The sequence below is a fragment of the Metarhizium brunneum genome, chromosome 1 (genome assembly GCF_013426205.1).
Source record: "Metarhizium brunneum chromosome 1, complete sequence".
Classification (NCBI taxonomy): Eukaryota; Fungi; Ascomycota; class Sordariomycetes; order Hypocreales; family Clavicipitaceae; genus Metarhizium; species Metarhizium brunneum.
This window is the reverse complement of record NC_089422.1, coordinates 6517156-6535193: the sequence shown is the minus strand read 5'-3', so window position 1 is coordinate 6535193 and position 18038 is coordinate 6517156. Positions and strand designations below refer to the sequence as shown.

Below are 18038 nucleotides of genomic sequence, written 5' to 3'. Positions count from 1 at the left end.
TCCGTAGTCGAAGCCGATTGACGGTCATTGGTTCTGTCTTTGAATTGGTCGAGACTAACGAAGCCATGCCGGCGAGCAACAAGCCACCAGACGTTTCACGCGAACGGAGTACTAGGGCTGCGTGTGCCTCCATGCCGCGTTGTAACTGACTGACAAGTCTCTGTATTTTGTCCATTATGAGAGAAAAAAAAAAAGCTGCGTCACCTGTCGAAGGGAGATTGGTTGAAAGGAGCCTAATGCTTCCATCGTCGAGATTGGAAGATGGACAACGCGCACATATGATATGGATGATGAAAGTTTTGCCAATCAAACCTCCTTGATAGATACACCAATGCCCTACTTGGACTGTTGTCTTATTTTGCAAAAAGCTGCCATTGGTACTTTCGGGGTGGTATATATTTCTTGCCGTGGTCAATTTGTCGGTAGATTTTCCAAGTGTCAGTGCAGTTTCCTTGAGGCGACCAGACTTGTCCATCCCTTTGTCCGGGGCCGTCGAGAGGAAGAAAGTTGATGAACAAGAGTCAGGGGTGCAATTCTGGACGAAATGGGCAGAGCGATGCAAATCAACTGAGGGGTGGTGTCACACGATGAATGCCATAAGCATGTAGTACTTGCCTACCACGGCACAAAAGTACCCAGATACCCTGTGGTACGGTGGTGCTATTTTATGCATCCGCAGTGTTTCCCTTCAAGAGAAAGAAGCTGATTCACACAACGCTTCGTTTGTAGTTACTACGTACTAGTACCAGTTGACGTCTGATGTTACACACAAGACGTTTAGCAGGTGCTGCCAACCCCACAATCCAACCTGGGTTGCACTTGCCTTGCCCCCAGTGCCGAAACATTGAAAGGTCAATGTGGCACGACGCCATCAAGGAAATTTCTACCTCGACATTGACTTTGACGCTCAGGCACCAGGCTGGTTGTTCGGAGAAATGGATAGGCGTGAGCCTTTCTCTTTGGACAAGACACACAAATAGCAGTTTGAGGCGGCAGACCAACTCCAATAACAGGCGTCAATTATTGCTTCTCTTCCGGGCCCTGCTTCCAACTCACCAGGTGGCTATGGTGGTGAGCCAGTGCAGATGTTGTGCGGAGTAAAACGAATGAGATGCTACGTAATCTTATGTCCGGTACTCTTGACACATGCACAAGGCTCAATCGACCTTTTTTGCCGATACTCGCACCACAGGAATATTGCAGCCCGGCACTTGGCCCACAGCAAAGTGACTGCATTTAACCCCCCCGGCCCGATTATAAACAGAGCATGCAGCGCTTAATCCCACTGGATGGCCATGCAGCACGTTCAATCACAACATCTACATACATCAATGTCTCTCAGGATCACCGCAGACTCACATTTAACTGATCCACAGGGGCATCCTGGCTTGCGTATCCCGACAGAAAATTTTGAGCCTGACTCCGGAAATTTGGAGGCTTCAGATGCCACAACCGACTCGTCAGCTGTACCTGGACTTAGTACGGAGTAGCACTCCATGTTTATTGGCCTAAACTCTGGCTTGAACGCTGGCGTTAGCATGATGTCCCCACACTTGTTCTCGCATTAACACCATGATGTGAAAACGTTGTGCTAGCCAGGAAGCCCAATATTTCGGTTCAGATTTTGTTTCCTCTTTCCCCACACTCTTTCAAAAAGAAAAAGAAATACAGGTGCCCGCGTAGTGTCAATATTATAAAGCATGCACGGTAAATTTTTTGCCCAAGAGAATGAATGGACTTGCGGAGTTTGATGCAGAACGACTTTGGTTCCTCGACCTTGCATTCTCCACAAATGGCGCCAGATTTGCCTAGCCCTGAAATATCTATCCCCTACATTGACAGTCGCGATTCACGAAATTGAGTCTCGAACTACTATCAGAACCCTGAGCCGTTGACGCGATGCATTGAAGCATTGTGGACAACTTGAATCCCTGAGACCCGCGAAGTGCGGCAACTACCAATGTCTTCCTTTAGGCTCTTGGTAAGTCTACGATGCTGGATAGATGCGGTGGTATCTCGCCTTTGGCGATGTCTGCTCTCTCTGGGCGGTGCGTCCTACACTGCTCAGGAGCCTGTCACGACTATAACCGGCGACACGACCCCAAACGACGAATATCTGGCATTGACCGACGATGAAGTGGCAAAGGCCAGTGACAACTTCGTTGAATCGCTGCTTCCGAAAAAAAATAAAGGCCTTGGCATCGCGCTACAACGGCGGTAGAAGTTGCGATATCATGGGACAAGCCAGAGGCAGTTACAATGTCTGCTTTTTTGTCAAGTTTGATAATGATGAGGAATGGGTTGTCAGAATTCCTATTGAACCTGCTCTCTATAAGCCGTGGGAAACATTGCTCAGCGAAGTGGCCACTATAGAGTGAGTTCTCCCCATGTACTAGCAGACTGGTAGCTAACTCTCTCTGTGGTCTCGTTCGCATCAAGACAAGTATACCGGTGGCCCAAGTCCACGCATATGGGAAAGGGGAAAAGTTGACGGCAAGCCCCACGGCAACGCAAATGTTCCTCATTCTGGATTACATTCCCGGGGCGCCTCTAGCCACAGAAAGGCTACTCCGCGCCAACGGTACAATGAGGACCACATTCTTCCGCCAACTGGTCGGCTATTTGGCAGAACTCTGGTCTCTCGAACTCCCTGCCATTGGGTCTCTAACGCTATGCGGCAACGCGTCGCAGCCGATAGTTGGCGGCCTTCTGACTCAATCTTCAAACGACGCTTGTTGAGATATGCCAAGCTTTGTATCGTCCAAGGCATTTGTAGAGTCCCAGTTCGATCTCATTTCCAGATATCTACTTGCGCCACGGCATGATCACCCGGAAGATGAGGTTCGGTATGATATGTTTTGCCTCAGCAGCATGAGGCCTTACTTCAGTAGCGTTATAAAACCTGAATTCGACAGTGGTCCCTTCGTTCTCAGCCATCCAGATCTACGACCAAGCAATATTATAGTCAATGAGGAAATGAGGATCGTCGGCTTCATTGATTGGCAGTTTGCAAGCGTCGTCCCGCGCCAGCTTTGCACGCCGCCATCATGGGTCACCGGCCATACGTGGACCAACTATGATAAGTTATTCCTCTCATCATTTTCTGTCGCCCTGGCCCTTGATGATAAACTTCCCGAACAGCCCAATCGAGAGTGGCGCGACCCATCGAGTACCTCTCTTCACGTTGCTCATATTATTAGACGCCCTGCCGACCTCAATCGTGTCTTTCAGAATTATTTTGCCAAGGGAAAAGACGCCAGAGAGCTTGAGGAGGCCGAGACCAAACTATTTCAGGACCCAAAAGTTGCTTCGGAGGCTCAACAAATAGCGGAACGGAACGCACGATACACAGAGTACTTGAAAAGCCAGGGAAGATATACAAAAGTGGCTTGATGCGGCAGCTATGCGCGAATATGATGACCAGCATAAACATGCGAGCAGTCATGGCACTACGTGTCATTATTCGCCTCGCCGTTCCTTTTCGTCACTGAGCTCATGAAGCTTGAGTGCCAGCCATCTCCTCTTTCCTCTGGTAGGCAGCCTCTGTGACCTCAGCGTTCTGCTTCTCGAGTGTGCCAACCCTGATCGCATTGTATTGCTTCCAAAATGTCCTCCATGAAGCTATTCGCAAGTCTGAAGTGCAAGTCGTGTGGCACTCTAGATCCAATCTTGGGGCTAATGTGGATCCCAATTTTACTTGGGCATAACCAGGGGGGAAATCGGCTTGGTCGGAATAGAGAAGCGCCTTGGATATGCTATGTGGCCTAGATCACGTTTTCCTGAGCTTCAATGTTGGTTTGTATCCTGGTGACTACGACGGGTTCATCAAAAGCGCTCGCACTGTTATGTGGGGCTGCTGGTTTGTCGCCTATATTTAGTAAGACTAAAAGATATCTTTTTAACCACCTGATAATCAGCAAAATTAAAGTACTATTATGTACCTTGAGTATCTCACCTGTCATATTTTTAAGACGGAGAATGGCGCACAGGAAGAAGTACTTGCACAGAACAATACTTTGTGCGACGTTTCATGCAAGCAAGTTGTGTCAACAGTGCGGAATCCAGTCCAGGAAGGCGCTCAAACAACAATTTAATTACAGGCAGCTTACGGACGTCGTGTATGTAACGATGTTTTGGAGAATAACCTGGCGTGCTGGTTGACAAAGCAGACTTATCCTTACTAAGTGGGATCAATGATGGACTGAGGTTGGGGGGTTTGGACGACCAGTTGCCTTGCGAACAAGCCCTTGCACTGCACCGGAAACCATCCGGCAGAACAAGACACTTCACCGCGTGATACAAAACGAGCCATGCCTCCATCGGAAGATATTTTTAGCTATGAGCTAGCTTCTACCGACGCTTGTTTTGACATGTCCTCGATTCTATGTATGCAGCTTCGAAGGCTCATTTCCTGGAAGGGCCACCCCTCATCCCGGAGAATGAGGCTCGCAAAATCCACGCGCACAAAGGCCGTTGAAGTAATAGGTCACAGCTATGTATCGTGCGACAATGAAGTCGGCTGAGGTGTAATCTCAAAGTTGGCTGATGATAGACGCACTATAGGACTCACAAATTGGGTAGCCATCATGCTTGATACAGTTCTATGGTCCACGAGTGGAAGACGAAACGGTTTGTGTGACGAAGGGTGCCAAGACCATATATTGGCACACAACTTTCCGTCTAATTTTTCAGAGCCTGGTTCGGCACTATGACTTCGTACAACTTTGGAGAAGGGGTGATTTGTTTGTATTGCCATCCCATGGCCACCTAGGTCTCTCATGTTGGCTGATCTTGTTGACTTTTCGAGCAGAAAGGACTGGGCCATGACGTTGACCAAAGCACGCACATTGGGCACCCCTTGGCATCGACTATCCGCAAGGCCAGTGTGATTGGGCTCTCTAAGAATGCGAAAATAGCCAGATCACTCAGTCGAAGCCAAAGAGGGCCAACCAACGCAACAACTTTCTGACCTCCACTTTACTGTCAAATTAAAGTGCTGTTCTAACCGAACAATGGACGATGATTTTGACTGGAGCCTTCAGGAAAGCTGCAGCATTCTATTTGGATGCAATGATTAGAGACTATAGGCTCTCTGAGTGGTTTGTGCTGGGCTACCAGAGGCAAGAGCTACGCCAAAGCTGCATCGACGTTTTTTGGTTTAAAGGAAATCGCCATCGGTCAGGAACCTTCAAAGTTGCCCTGGTCCTCTCTCGGGCAATCACGTCTGCGAGCTTGGCCGTTCTCAACCATGCTACAGCGTGGCGGGGGGATGAGGCCCAATTCTGCAAAAGCTCTTGTAACACAACACACTTGCGAAGCAAATTGAGAATCTTGCAACGGCCAAAAAATGGCGTTGCCAACGAGAGGCCCCGTCCTAAGCCTCGTCAGACCTGCGTCAGGCATGACAGTGGGGTGAAAACCCATCCATTCTTTCCAAGGCACTTACAAAGATGTCCCAGAACTTTGCAGTGAGTCTCGTTTTTGGCACAGAATCCCGATGTTGTTGACGCAACTATTGGCCCTGTCAGTGTTTGCAAATTGGACGAAGGTGTCGGGTCTTTGCAGGCGACGAGCCGGCGCCACCCCCTTTCACCTTTCTCAAGAGGAAGAAGAGAAGAAGAGAGAGGCCCTCAGGAACACGATAGCTATACGGAGTACGTATCACAATACAAATACTTCTCCTGGTTGCAAGTACATCTCGCCGGCCCACAACTCACTGATGCCCAAATCCCTGGATTTCATGGAAAGACAACACCAGCAACCAGGCCAGTCTGAACACTGCCGACTGCTGTGCATAAGCACTTGGACCAACGAAAGCACCACCCACGGTGCGCAGATCCGTCAATGGTTCATGAATACGATTGTGGCTGCGAGTGTAAATCATATCATTGGGCGTGTCCCCCGCGGACCAGGACCGCAGGTTGCCCGAGTTGAACGTCGTACAAGGCTGTTGACAAGCTGTGAGGCTTGCATGCGGTCTGATTGACTGCCCGAGTTCGTTGGTTCGGCGAGCGCTCTCTGTGCCAAGCCATTGTTTTCGCTTTTCATATGTCTCGTACCACGAGAGATTCCCTGATGAGCCGCCTTCCCCCCTCTTCCCTTCCAATTTCTGCTGTCCCTCTTCACTTGCTTCTTCCCCTTCAGCAATTCGCATGTGAAATCCCAAGGACTCCCTCGAAATGCTGTCGAAGTGCATTAAGCTTTCACTTGTCTTATACGCCGTATACATCGGAAGAGTAGTCGCCGCTTCCCGACGAGACAATCAAACCATTTGCGACTACTATGCCGAAAAGGTCTTTGGGGAAAGTAATGTCGCGACACAGCTTCGTTTGATGCAGGGTATTATTGCGTACGCTTACGCTGGCGGAGATACCCTGCCAGATCCAAATCCAAATAGTACCGGAATTTTCAACAAGGGGAAGTTCAACGGTTACGATGTGTTTCTCCGTCCTTTATTTGACGGATCAAGTATGGAACAGCTCGGCATATTCCAAGCCAAACGTCTCATATATTGGAGAGCTAACAATGTGGTAGAGGCGACTACAAACTTTCGTGACCAACCAGTACCGATCAACTGGTTAGACGGAGGTGGTCTCGACCCCCTCCTTGCCTTTTTAAACGGCTCTACGGTCTTTGCTAAAATTGAGCCGGACTCAAATCAAGAGTACGTCTCCACGTTAGCCATCTGGAAACAATATCGCGATTAAATGGCCACTCACCAAATGCTTGATAAACTAGAATCTTGTTCTCCCATTGGTATGTTACCTTTGGAAAAGTCTACCAGTGCAGTAATGCTAGCGTGTTTGTGGCAAAGGAATATGCCCCATTCACGCCTGCCTATGTTCATAAATTTATGAATTTAAATTCGACAGAAGTGGCATATTTCATCGACCAACTCATGCTAGCCAGCAAATACTATAACTTTTCGGACTCCGATGCTCAGCAATTAGCTGCAACTCTGAATACGAAATACAACAATAAATGTTCGCCGCCAGACGATAATGGGCAACTGAATTCGGTGTGCTATGCAGACTCCTGCCCAGAGGCTGTACCCAAGAAAGATTGCGAGGCATATAAGAACTTGGAACCATATGGATTCAAGGCTTCTACCCCAACGGGCACTGCGACAGGAGTAATTCCAACAATGTCCTCATCGCCAAACTCTTCCGCAACCTCATCCGGGGAAGTTGCGGGCGATTCTTCCTCTCGCCTGTCTGCAGGAGCTATTGCAGGCATCGTGATTGGCGGCTCCGTTGTCATTCTGATGGCGGTAGGCATGTGGCTGTACTTTCGGCGTCAACAACAAAACAAGCCAGCAGAAACGCCCGCCGCCGCTCAGAACCAGATGAGTGAAGCAGCCTCTCCTGCTCCTGCTTATTCTAGCCAGGTGCCATACAGTCACCCGCACGATAGCTATTACAGTCGAGGGCCGCACGACTCATACACCGTATCGACAATTGGAAGCCCCGTCAGTACGGCGGCGACATGGGAACAGTCAAAATTGCCGCAACTGCAGGAAATGGCGGCCGAAAGTCCTTCACCACCTCCTGGAACGTTGTCGCCCAACAATCAAGGGGACAGATGCACCAGATTGCGGAGATGGAAAGTCCTGATCCACCGCCTCCCTGGAGCCAAGACCCAAAACCATAATGGGGTAAGCAATCGAATCGATTACTTGTCGCAATAGATGTTCTTGATCTGGCTGGTTGGCAAGGTTAGCACGACTGGATGAATGCAGGAAACAATCTTCATTCCCTTTGAGCGCTCATGCAAGCGCTGGCTTTGTTGCCGCCCAATAGTGGGTGGATGTAAGTGGTGTTGAATAATTAATTAATGGCTACGGCAGTCTGGCATATATATCTTTGTAGCATTTCATATAACTCAATCGGCATATCATGAGACCACTCTGCCATGACTCGTCTTTTCTTCCAGCATTTACCAATGATTCGCGGGCTGAATTACAACTGCAAACTTGGAAAATGCTCCTGAGAATTCCTACGGGCTGTTGGGCGTCCTGGACCAAGCGGAACGGCAAGCCATAGAACCGGGTACCTGTAATTCTGGCCCTGTTCGACTTGGCATGGCCAGCTAGGACTCTCATGCTAACAGGGTGAAGCCCAAATCCCTCTTGGCTGTGGCGGCCCCGTGGATGGTACCGTGATGCAGTATGATTCAATGTAATTCCGTAAAGTCGTTTTGCGTTTGGTGAAGGAAGCAGCTATTACTTACGGCAACTGCTAGCTGACAGTGATCCAACATTGAAGCTGCATACCCGCAGATACATCTCACGCAGCAGCAGCCAACAACAGTACCAATAGCTCTGAATGAAAATACTACATTCATTAAGAATATATATGGTAAGCTTTACTAGAAGCACTAAAATATTATGTTATAATGTACCATCCACTTCTTGACTTTGATTGCTGCTGCTGGGCTCTCTCACGGCGGAATGAGGATTATATGCCGCATGCTTGCGCTCATTCTCCGTTTGTGTCGATCGCATTGCTGCGCTTGATCTTCGACCACTACCGCCCCTAAACGAGCCGACGCTAAAGACTCTGCGAATGAGCGTCCACGTGAGAGGCAGGTTGGCGACGATGATTGCGGTGGACGATTCCCGAATGTACCAGAATGTCCATTGCGATCCATATGGTTGTGTGAAGCTGTAGTATTTGTTGAGAACGGCGGATAGAATCTAGGTCCAGGTTAGCTACGCAGTGCGCACAAAGAGGGTCTGGGGCGCTTTGCAAAGACTATCGCTCGTGCAACTCACCGTAAAGCCTCCCAAGCCAAACACAACACAGAGAATGAGCTTCTTCTTGAGGGGCCAATGGGTTCTCAGGAGTAGCGGTATCGGGATGAGGATAATCATGAGATCAGAAGAGATATTGAAGACGGCATTCGTGATCAAGTGATGCAGGGCTGTTGCACATTGAGCTGGTTGAGTCGCATCGGTTAATATTGCTGAGCGCACACGCCAACCAGGTAGGGAGGGTAAAAAAACACTCACGGTTGGACGGAGGGACTTCCCAATACCCGGAGAAGGGTCTACACCACACTCCAAAGTACAATACCTCCATGACTATCCAGCCGATGGCAATGTAGACGGCGACTAGTTTGACTGCGGTGTTTTGCGCGAGGCCCAGTCTGAAGGCGGGTCAACAAGGCATATTCTTATGCGTTTGTGAAATATGGTGAGATATGGAGTGAACTCACGTCAGGCGGTAGTACATGATTAACAGGCACGTCTTGACTATCCAGACAGTGCTGATTTGCATCTGCTCGACAATCAAGACCATCTTGGACCCAAACCGCCGCTCCCTGAGGCTCTCGGGCGTGAGTACAACATGGTCTTCTGGGTCGATGAGATTGCTGGCCGTGTCGGACACAATGTTTATGCTCACAATCAACACCGTGTAGGTCATCTGGAGAGAGGTTAGGCCCAGCTCCGCCATGCGACTGTGATGGCCGCCTGTTGGGGGTTACGCACCATGGCGAAGAGAATCAGTCCATCGTCGGGTCTCAGCTTTTTAATCGATCCTCGAAGAAGGATTTGCGAGATGCTAGACGCAGCAGGTGAGATGAGATGCGTGGGATTTTTTTTAAATGAGCCGATTCAAGGGTCGACAGCGGCGCAAACCTACATTCGACAGACGACGACGAACCAGACCAGGGCGTACCAGGTCCACGACTCTGCAACGATGTTGCTGGACATGTTCGTTCAAGAGGGCGCTGGCGGGGCGGGCAGGGCACGTTGCGAATGTCTCGAGGGGCACATGTTGCGCGCCATTCTCACTCACGACATGCTGCCCATGGACGAGGTCTCCAAGGAAACTTGTTCTGGTGACGATGGCGATGGCGATGGTGATGATTGCTGACGATGGCAAAGCGGACGCGGATTATTGTGGCGGAAGTGGGGGGTGGCGACATGGCGTTTTGTTTGGGGCCAGCATTCCAAGTACTCGGAACCTGCTTGTTGGCCCGTGCATATCTGGGCGTTGATGGTCGTTGAAACCCGTTTGTCGCTGGATTTCAAACAGTTGAGGTTGGTGTCGCCGGAGGCTTCGGATTGACTCGGTACATATGTAACTACCTAAGTACTTAACCTAGTAGTTTCCACTCAACTTCTAAAAGACATTCATTCTCTAACCACCACATGACAGGTGCCGCGATCAAATTGCGGCGCATTTTCCTGGAGACGGCGACGGATTGACCGTTCATTTCAATCACAGCAACCACGGACACAATGACATCACCTCAGTGCCTCAACCCACTGGCTATTACGTCGGTGTCCACGGGCCCAGCAACAGCCTGGCCATACTAGCCACAAGGAGCCCGACCAGACGGGGGCGCAAAGGGGCTTCTGACAATCTTGGTTTGGGATGGCAAGGCACTTGAAGCTGCCGGCGACTGGCTGCATGGGCCTCGAATGGGCAGACAGACAGCCATGACTGATGAAACCCCGCTTGTCGTGTTTGATGCCATGGTGCACGTTGAGACAAGGCACCTGGGGTCTACATTCCCGAGTCACCGAATTCTGGACGCCTTGTTCGAAAGTGCGCCTCGATGCAGCCCAATCGTGTCTTGTATCCGGTAACTATCGTACTAATTGACATGCGATGCTTGCAGATAGTACCAACTCCTTCTCGGCCCACCCCATCTTAAACTGTTCTCCCGTCCAACACGTCTTTAAATATCCTGAAGTTGCCCTGCCCCTGCGGGTCATAGACAGCAAACCATACACATCGCCAGCGGGGCCCATATTCCCTCAGCACCTCGAGCCAACATTGAGCAACATCCCAGGGAGGGTTCTCGTAGACGCCGCAGCCAAAGGCACCAAGGACAAGCATGTCGTGGCCATACATGGCCGCCATATGCAATGCGAGCCTCATCTTGTCCTTGGCCAGTTGCCGGTCCGCGTTATAGGCAAAGACTTTGGTCTGTCGCCGCAACCAGCCTATCGTCTCGTATCGCGTTCGGGGCTTGTAGATTGCTGCAACGGTCAGGGCGCTATACCAGGGTAGTAATTCCCGAACCGTGTCGGGGCTCAGCAACCTTCTGTTGGTGATCCACGCGTGGCCAGAGCTCATGCTGTCGCGCAGGACGGCGACGCACGAAGAGTATATCCCTTCGAGGGAGTCCAACGGGTAGTCCCGTCGATGGAGGCTATACGCTAGCGTCGAGCGGTAGCACATGGCCTCCTCCTGGGCTACCGCGCCGTTCCACCAACCTCCGCCGGGCTGGTCGGCATTGGCAAAGTTGAGGACGGCGGGTCGGCGGGTTCGCCGCCACCGCGGATCTGCCATAGCCTGCCTCCGCAGTTCGGCGGCGGCGTCGAGCGTGTCCATGTTGTAGACCCGGATTCTGGTGCCGTGGCGGCGGAAGGCGGGAGGATCAAGGCGATATCGACCAAATATATCATGGCCATATTTTTGCGACGAGCCAAGATCGGTCCCTCTTCCCAAGATCAACTGGAGGTCCCTCGTGGCAGCATCCGTCTCTCTAGCCGTCCATCTTAGTGCACGCCTGCGGCGGTTCCTGGCCTCGCGGTTTCTTGCCTCCATGTCGGTGAATTTCCTGTGGTATCTAGCCTTGTCCTTATTAGTCATGACCCATGTTCCGCCGAGGGTTTCTGAAAAGGTCTACATACTCTGGTCAAGGAACTTGTTGTTTTGTGCTATAGCCTGAGAAGTGAAGTCTTGTCGAGAAAATACGGTTGGCGGCCAGAGGCAGAGGAGTCGTCGATTTAACACTGCAGGAGATGAAAGACGTCAATCGTAGGCACAGCACAGTAGAAAGGCGCCTTTTTATGCCCCCCTCTCCCAAGAAAAAAGAGAGAGCCGTCACCTTTGAACACAAAGAGTTTAAAGTAATGGGTGGTCAAATGACCTGTGCTGTTCAAGAGAGCAACAAGCCAAAAAATATGAATGGCCAACGCAGTGAATTCTCGAGCGCGAAATGGCTTGATTTTTGGGCACCTGGCTCTTGGTGCCTCCATGTTCTTTCCATGTTCAATATTCTTGTCACAGCATCATTCTTTGAGTCTGCGGCGCCTGGGACAGGTGTTATGCAGTACTTGACATGTTCATACCCTGTAGTGTCAAATCGCCAACTTCATGGCTAGGATTACAACAAGAGGGCCTTCACTGCCCTTTGTTTCTGTAACCCCCCCCCTAATGTTGCCGCTCATTTCTACTGCTCGCCCTGTGATTTTCGACCGGGTTGTGACGCACTGGGCAATCTATGAACAATCAATACCTCAACCCAAATACTACCCCGCAAGCCCGAACCCAGTTTGAACTCATGCCTCGGGTCCTTGATGACCTGCTCTCTGCGTAGACTCGTCTTTCATTTATCCATCATTTGAAACGGTTCTTAGATCCCTATCCAGCACACACTCCAAGAATATTACGTCCCTAGTGCCATGAATGTGCAGGATAATATGCAGCAAGGGTGGTTAGCGATTCAGTATGGCCAAAATTTTCTGTTCGTTAGCGATATGGTCACCTTAACCGGGACGGCTCTTTTCACATTAGTGGCGTCGCTCAAAGCAATCGAGGTTCTTCGAGGTGAGCCCGGAACTTTGCAGCAGGTTGTAGAGGCTCTGGGCAGATCAGAGACCTGAGAGTCGCAACTCAGACTTTCAGCCATACTGCTCAGTTCGTCCGCTGCAGCATGGGCACGGCTAATGGGAAATCACATGTCTGTCTGGGAAGACGTCATTCTGCAAAGTTTGGCAGATTCACATTGTCAGCATATACTGCACAAAGGAAAAAACCTCGAATTGAATAGCTTTGATTCAGGGGAGATCTTGATGGAGGGGGCAGGCAAAAGAAAACGAAAACCGGTTGGTTGGGAAAATCCTACATGTCAAGTAGGACCGATGCCATTTGCAGGCGTGCTGTTTCGCTGTGCGTGGTGGACTTGACTGGATTATTGGGGCCCCATCCCGATGTCCTCTCACTGTTCGTACTCATGGGTGAAGTGACCAGTCAGGCAGCACATAAAGCCTCACATGAAAGTGCTGGCTTTCGAGTTCAATGTTGGTAACATTTGAGCCCCGGGTGCTGCCTGGCAGCCTGGAGCTGCTCATCATTCAGCGGCAGGTACTAGACCATCAATCCTTCCTTACCTCACCGGACCAGACCAGGCATCACTGTCACGGGTTCCATCGCCGGCGGCACTCCTCAGCAGAACCAAGAGAGCCATCAAGTCAAAGGATGTGCGACCAACCTTTCCACCGAAATGATGACTTGCACACATCCTGAAACCGACCTACTGGCCTCGGAAATCGCAGTCGACGTTTAACTGCCGTGCGCCGACTTCCTCCTCTAGACCAATGATATAACGGTCCGATCGGAATAGTGCTCGCTCACGCTCGGATGCGCGACGTCACCACACCAGCACTCCGTCTGCGATCGAGACTCCACTCCCGGAACTGTTTACAAACATGATGGGCTTATTGGTGTTACACGAAGTTACCTTGGTGCCAAGTCGGGTACGTGGTTGTTTCGAATCATGCGGTAATCAGAGTCGGCATAGACATGCTGAAGACAGCAGTAAGCAGCAAGTCAACAATAGGCGAGCTATGCTGCTGTGAATGTGACGTGCACGGCAGCACCGGAGAACAAGGCCGTCCCACCAAGATATAATATGCCATCAGATCAGGGCTCGCTCGCTCACTCTTTATTCATTGGACTTGATTTCTGCCATAATCAGTGCTAGATTACAGCCGCAGTGTATTGACGCCACGACACATCCCGAGTTTACAGCCATGACGCCGTCAGTCCAGACACTCGTGCAGCCTTGCCCTGTCACTCCCAAGGATTATATCGACTATTCCGTAGACACCACAGATACGGCAAGCGATGACTCGGTACTACCCTCAGTTTCGGACTACCTCAAAGCCTTACCAGCTAGGCACCTGGAACCTCTCTGGTCCAGAATGGATGCCATGGTCCCTCGCACACCTAATCCGGTTGCGAAGCCCTACATCTGGAAATACAAGAGTACATTGCCATTGCTGTCAGCCGCAGGGAAACTGGTGCCGGAGGAGGAAGCGGAGAGGAGGGTCTTGATGCTTGTGAATCCCAGCATGAGTAAGTCCAACGACACAGCTATTCGTCCCATTCACATTATATTTTCGAATTATGATATGATGTACTTGGCCACCCCCTTTTCCGGCGGTATGCTTACAAAGTTTCAATGTGCAGATGCCCCTCACACAACAGACACAATCTACGCTGGCCTCCAGCTCGTCAATCCCGGCGAAACGGCGCCTGCCCATCGGCACACGGCGTACGCGTGCCGCTTCATCATCTCTGGTGAAGGCTTCACAGCCGTTGAAGGCAAGAAAATGCCCTTGATTAGGGGCGATGTCGTCATGACGCCCTCCTGGCACTGGCATGATCATGGGAATGAAAGCAAGAATCCAGTGATATGGCTAGACGCGTTGAATCTGCCCCTTTTCACATATGCTCGTGTGCACTTTGCAGAAAACTACGCCGCGAGTCGATATCCCAGCACGTAAGTTGCCCTATTGATTCACAAATCGAGGCTCATGAATTTGTGCGAGGTTGTAATTTTGGCCTCACATTTGGACCAAAAAGCTGCCAAGATGCTAATTGCCAACGTCTCCAGGCTCGGTAGCTTTTGTGAGTGGCGCCATCCTTGGGAAACGACCCAACGGGCATTGGACGCTATGCCAGGACCCCATGTCACGTACCATTACAAAACTACTGACGGCAACGCGCTGTCTACTACACTTGGCGTTCAGGCAGAACGTGTCAACGCCGGCGTGACGACAGAGATTATGCAAGATACTACCTCCTTTATCTACCACTGCTATGAAGGGAAGGGCTACTCCGTGATAGGGTCATCTGCAGGTGCGGCGGAGAAGTTGTACTGGGAGACAGGAGACACATTCGCTGTACCGGCGTGGTCAAAGGTGCAACATGTCAATGAAGGCGCAGACGCGGCCTATTTGGTAGCAGTTCATGATGGACCCTTCTTGGACAGGCTGGGCCTCAGGGGGCTTCCGAACTAAGTGGGATTTGTATATGTACGGGGGGACCGCCATGGTATTCGTGGCGTAGGTTGAAGCCATCCGATAGTATGTTAGCATCAAGCTTAAAGAATGCGCATAGCCCAAGACTGTCCATCTTGTGCCGTTGACACCTTGGAGACGCGACTGTCATGAGCTTGGTAGGCGAAAAATGCTGGCAAAATTAAATTGAAACCACATGATTCTCTAAGAATGGAGCACACGAACGAACAACGAACAAGCTAGGAAGTTCTTTCTGGCGTCATTGATGCTAGTTTAAGAGTTATCCCAATCGGCAGTAAAGAGACCGATCTTGATAATGGACGTTCAACAAGTGGAGGACCGTCATGCGAGAAATATCCTCGCAAGATGGATACGCACGTGGAAGGATCATTTGGGACTAATTTGGGCATGAAGGTGTTACACTCTTGTCGAAAGCCGGAGCTGAGTCAACAATAAGACAGCCTGCAGGAGCAGAATGAAGGAGTCTTTGTCGCCAGGTTAAAAGGGTGTTTTATCTGATTTCATGAAGAAATGCATGTTATGGGCACCTCACCGCCAACATGGTGAGAAGAAAAGAGAAGGAAAGAACGCATGATATGAGAGTTTTCGCCATGTGAGCATGGAAGTATACTCGCAAAAATGGTGTGTACGTCGCGGGCGACAAGTCCACTGGAAAATTTGAAACGAGAAGGACGATAATATGTATATCGAGATACTGTTCAAAATAGCCTCGGATAAATGAGAATAGTTACAATAGACCAAAAGACCAAGATGAACACTTCCCGATGGCCGAGACGACAAAAACTTCAAGATGATGCAACTACAATATGGTACGCAATCTTGTCAAAAGATGTGATGCGTTCAAAACTACACACACTCTCAGTTTCTCCATCTAAACTCGGGATGTTTCCAGTCCATGTCCTGAATTTCCTGCATGGTTTTCCCCTCCAACTCTGCCACAGCATCCAAAGTCTCTCTCCTCTGATTGTCTCTCTTCACCCAGAAGTACAGCACTGTCGCAATGATAATCATGCTGGCCTGTGCCGCCAAGTTCAACCCATTACCAACCTTGTAATGGGGCGCATCAGACGGGAGGAATGCCCACGTTGAGATCAGCCCGCCCATGTTGCCCAACATGACATTTGTCGCTATGGCAGACGACTTGGCCGTGTCGGAGACGACATTTGCCGCGACGTGAGAATTCGTCAAGGCGCCATAGGTAAATATGCCCATGAATGGGAGAAACGTCGCCCCATACCGCACGTTGGGGTTCGTGGACGCGAGGAACATGGCATAGCCGACCACCGTCAAGGGGGCGCAAAGAATCATAAAGATGCCTCTCCTGTTGACACGCCAGGAGACGTAGCTAGTTGCTGCGCATGTAATTGCGCCCAACACATACGGTGGAACCGTGAGCAGCTGTTGGTTGGAGACGCTGTGGGCGGGAAAGATGGTTTTGACGATTGTGGGCAGAAAGAAGGACACGCCGTGGACGGTGATGCTGTTGAGGAGGAAGATGACGGACGTGGGGAGCACCACCGGGTTGAAGATGCCGAGTCGGATTCGTTTCCAGCTGAACTGATCGACGAGCTCAGTGGTGACGATTCGATCGGCTTTGAGGCGTGCGATGGCGAGCTCCTTCTCCGACTGTGTAAGCCAGAGAGCCGTTTCAGGACGGTCCGGGAGGGCAAAGAAGCAAATTATGCCGAGTACCGCGGTTGCAGTGCCTGGGAGGAGTGTGTGAGACACGGAATCGGTGTGGTGCAAGCGGCCACGAGGCACGACTGACCTTCAATTGCAAATATCATCCTCCAGGAATGCAGGCTGCCAAAACTGTCGAGCCTCAAAATAGCCGATGCCAACAAGCCGCCGAATGCGCCGGCCAGAGACGCCGAGATGATGAATAGCGACACTCTAAACGTCAGTTCGCTTTGACGATACCATCTCGACAGGAAGTAGACGAGTGATGGCATCATGCCCGCCTCCAAGATGCCGAGCAAAAATCGCACTGCACACAGGGTCGCAAAGTTGGTCACAAAGGCCGTGCAAATGGTGAGAATACCAAAGCCCAGTGTGATGGAGGGGATGAACCATCCAGGGCCCATGTACTTGCATAACGCGTTGCATGGGATTTCGAAGACAATGTATGAGATGTAGAAGACGGACAGGCTAGCATTGTAGTCATAGTTGCGCAGACCGAGGTCATTTTCGAGACCGGCGAGGCGGGCATTGCCTGGCGTCGGTGAGTCATTCATTGTCAATACCATGAGCTCGCAGGTCTCCAGGGTTCTTACCAATGTTTGAGCGGTCAATGAAGGAAAGCACTGCAGGCGGATTAGTTGAGTGTTGAGAAACTGCTGGCACTGGCTGGCGGAAGCATCTTACAATACAATAGACTGACCAGAGGTATCAGGCCAAAGTCCATCTTGAGACGGATTCGAGACTCCTCCTTGGCATCAATGTTCATAGGCGACTGCCAGCATCTGCAAGACGGTCAAGTGTTCGTTAGCACCACAATGTCTCGGATCTTTGCTCACCTCCACCGGAAGTTTCACTCACTGGCCTGTCGCTTGCCGATGCGACTGCATGTGAGCTTCGACATACTCTGTATGCTGCTCAGACTTTTCATCTATACTTGAACCGGCCATGTCTGCGATGCTAACGAGATATCGCAAGTCCGAAATGCTGTAGGTACTGAGAATCGTGCGTCATGGTAGATGTAAAAGTACAGGGTGCAACGTGTTGAAATAGTCCTCGGCAAGAGACGGTTGGCCGTGTCGTTTCATCGGCCACGGCTTTCAGCTCTGCTCACTACCATGCGATGCTTACGAAGCTGGACATGCGAGCTCATCATGCATGGGCCTCGGGCGACGGCAGTTCGTCCAGCACCTGCTTCGGATGATAAGAACAACATGCCCGCGGAATTCGAATCCCCGCATCGTCAGGGTCCAGGGATATCCTGGACAATGAATGGACGCGGCTCGCTTTACAA

General features: G+C 50.7%; 6 protein-coding genes across 6 annotated transcripts; 3 read left to right on the top strand and 3 right to left on the bottom strand.

The window, feature by feature from the left end:
* Positions 1-2742: 2742 nt before the first annotated feature.
* On the top strand, positions 2743-3393 carry G6M90_00g019810 (uncharacterized protein; the record flags this gene model as incomplete). Its single annotated transcript, XM_014693076.1, has 1 exon — positions 2743-3393. The coding sequence occupies one exon, from the start codon at positions 2743-2745 to the stop codon at positions 3391-3393; it is 651 nt and encodes a 216-aa protein (XP_014548562.1).
* Positions 3394-6179: 2786 nt separating this feature from the next.
* G6M90_00g019800 (uncharacterized protein) lies at positions 6180-7687 on the top strand (the record flags this gene model as incomplete). The annotated part of the gene is made up of 3 exons (XM_066129843.1): positions 6180-6468; positions 6535-6664; positions 6739-7687. The coding sequence occupies 3 exons, from the start codon at positions 6180-6182 to the stop codon at positions 7685-7687; spliced, it is 1368 nt and encodes a 455-aa protein (XP_065985999.1).
* A 702-nt stretch (positions 7688-8389) lies between these two features.
* Positions 8390-9715, bottom strand: G6M90_00g019790 (uncharacterized protein; the record flags this gene model as incomplete). Its single annotated transcript, XM_066129842.1, has 6 exons — positions 8390-8695; positions 8774-8937; positions 9011-9147; positions 9217-9425; positions 9491-9563; positions 9645-9715. The coding sequence occupies 6 exons, from the start codon at positions 9713-9715 to the stop codon at positions 8390-8392; spliced, it is 960 nt and encodes a 319-aa protein (XP_065985650.1).
* Positions 9716-10661: 946 nt separating this feature from the next.
* G6M90_00g019780 (uncharacterized protein) lies at positions 10662-11564 on the bottom strand (the record flags this gene model as incomplete). The annotated part of the gene is made up of 1 exon (XM_014693079.1): positions 10662-11564. One exon carries the CDS (start codon positions 11562-11564, stop codon positions 10662-10664), a length of 903 nt encoding a protein of 300 aa, XP_014548565.1.
* Positions 11565-13774: 2210 nt separating this feature from the next.
* Positions 13775-15046, top strand: nagI (Gentisate 1,2-dioxygenase; the record flags this gene model as incomplete). Its single annotated transcript, XM_066129841.1, has 3 exons — positions 13775-14099; positions 14214-14526; positions 14641-15046. 3 exons carry the CDS (start codon positions 13775-13777, stop codon positions 15044-15046), a joined length of 1044 nt encoding a protein of 347 aa, XP_065985786.1.
* An 879-nt stretch (positions 15047-15925) lies between these two features.
* On the bottom strand, positions 15926-17694 carry G6M90_00g019760 (uncharacterized protein; the record flags this gene model as incomplete). The annotated part of the gene is made up of 5 exons (XM_014693081.1): positions 15926-16773; positions 16836-17279; positions 17341-17370; positions 17432-17529; positions 17606-17694. 5 exons carry the CDS (start codon positions 17692-17694, stop codon positions 15926-15928), a joined length of 1509 nt encoding a protein of 502 aa, XP_014548567.1.
* Positions 17695-18038: the final 344 nt, after the last annotated feature.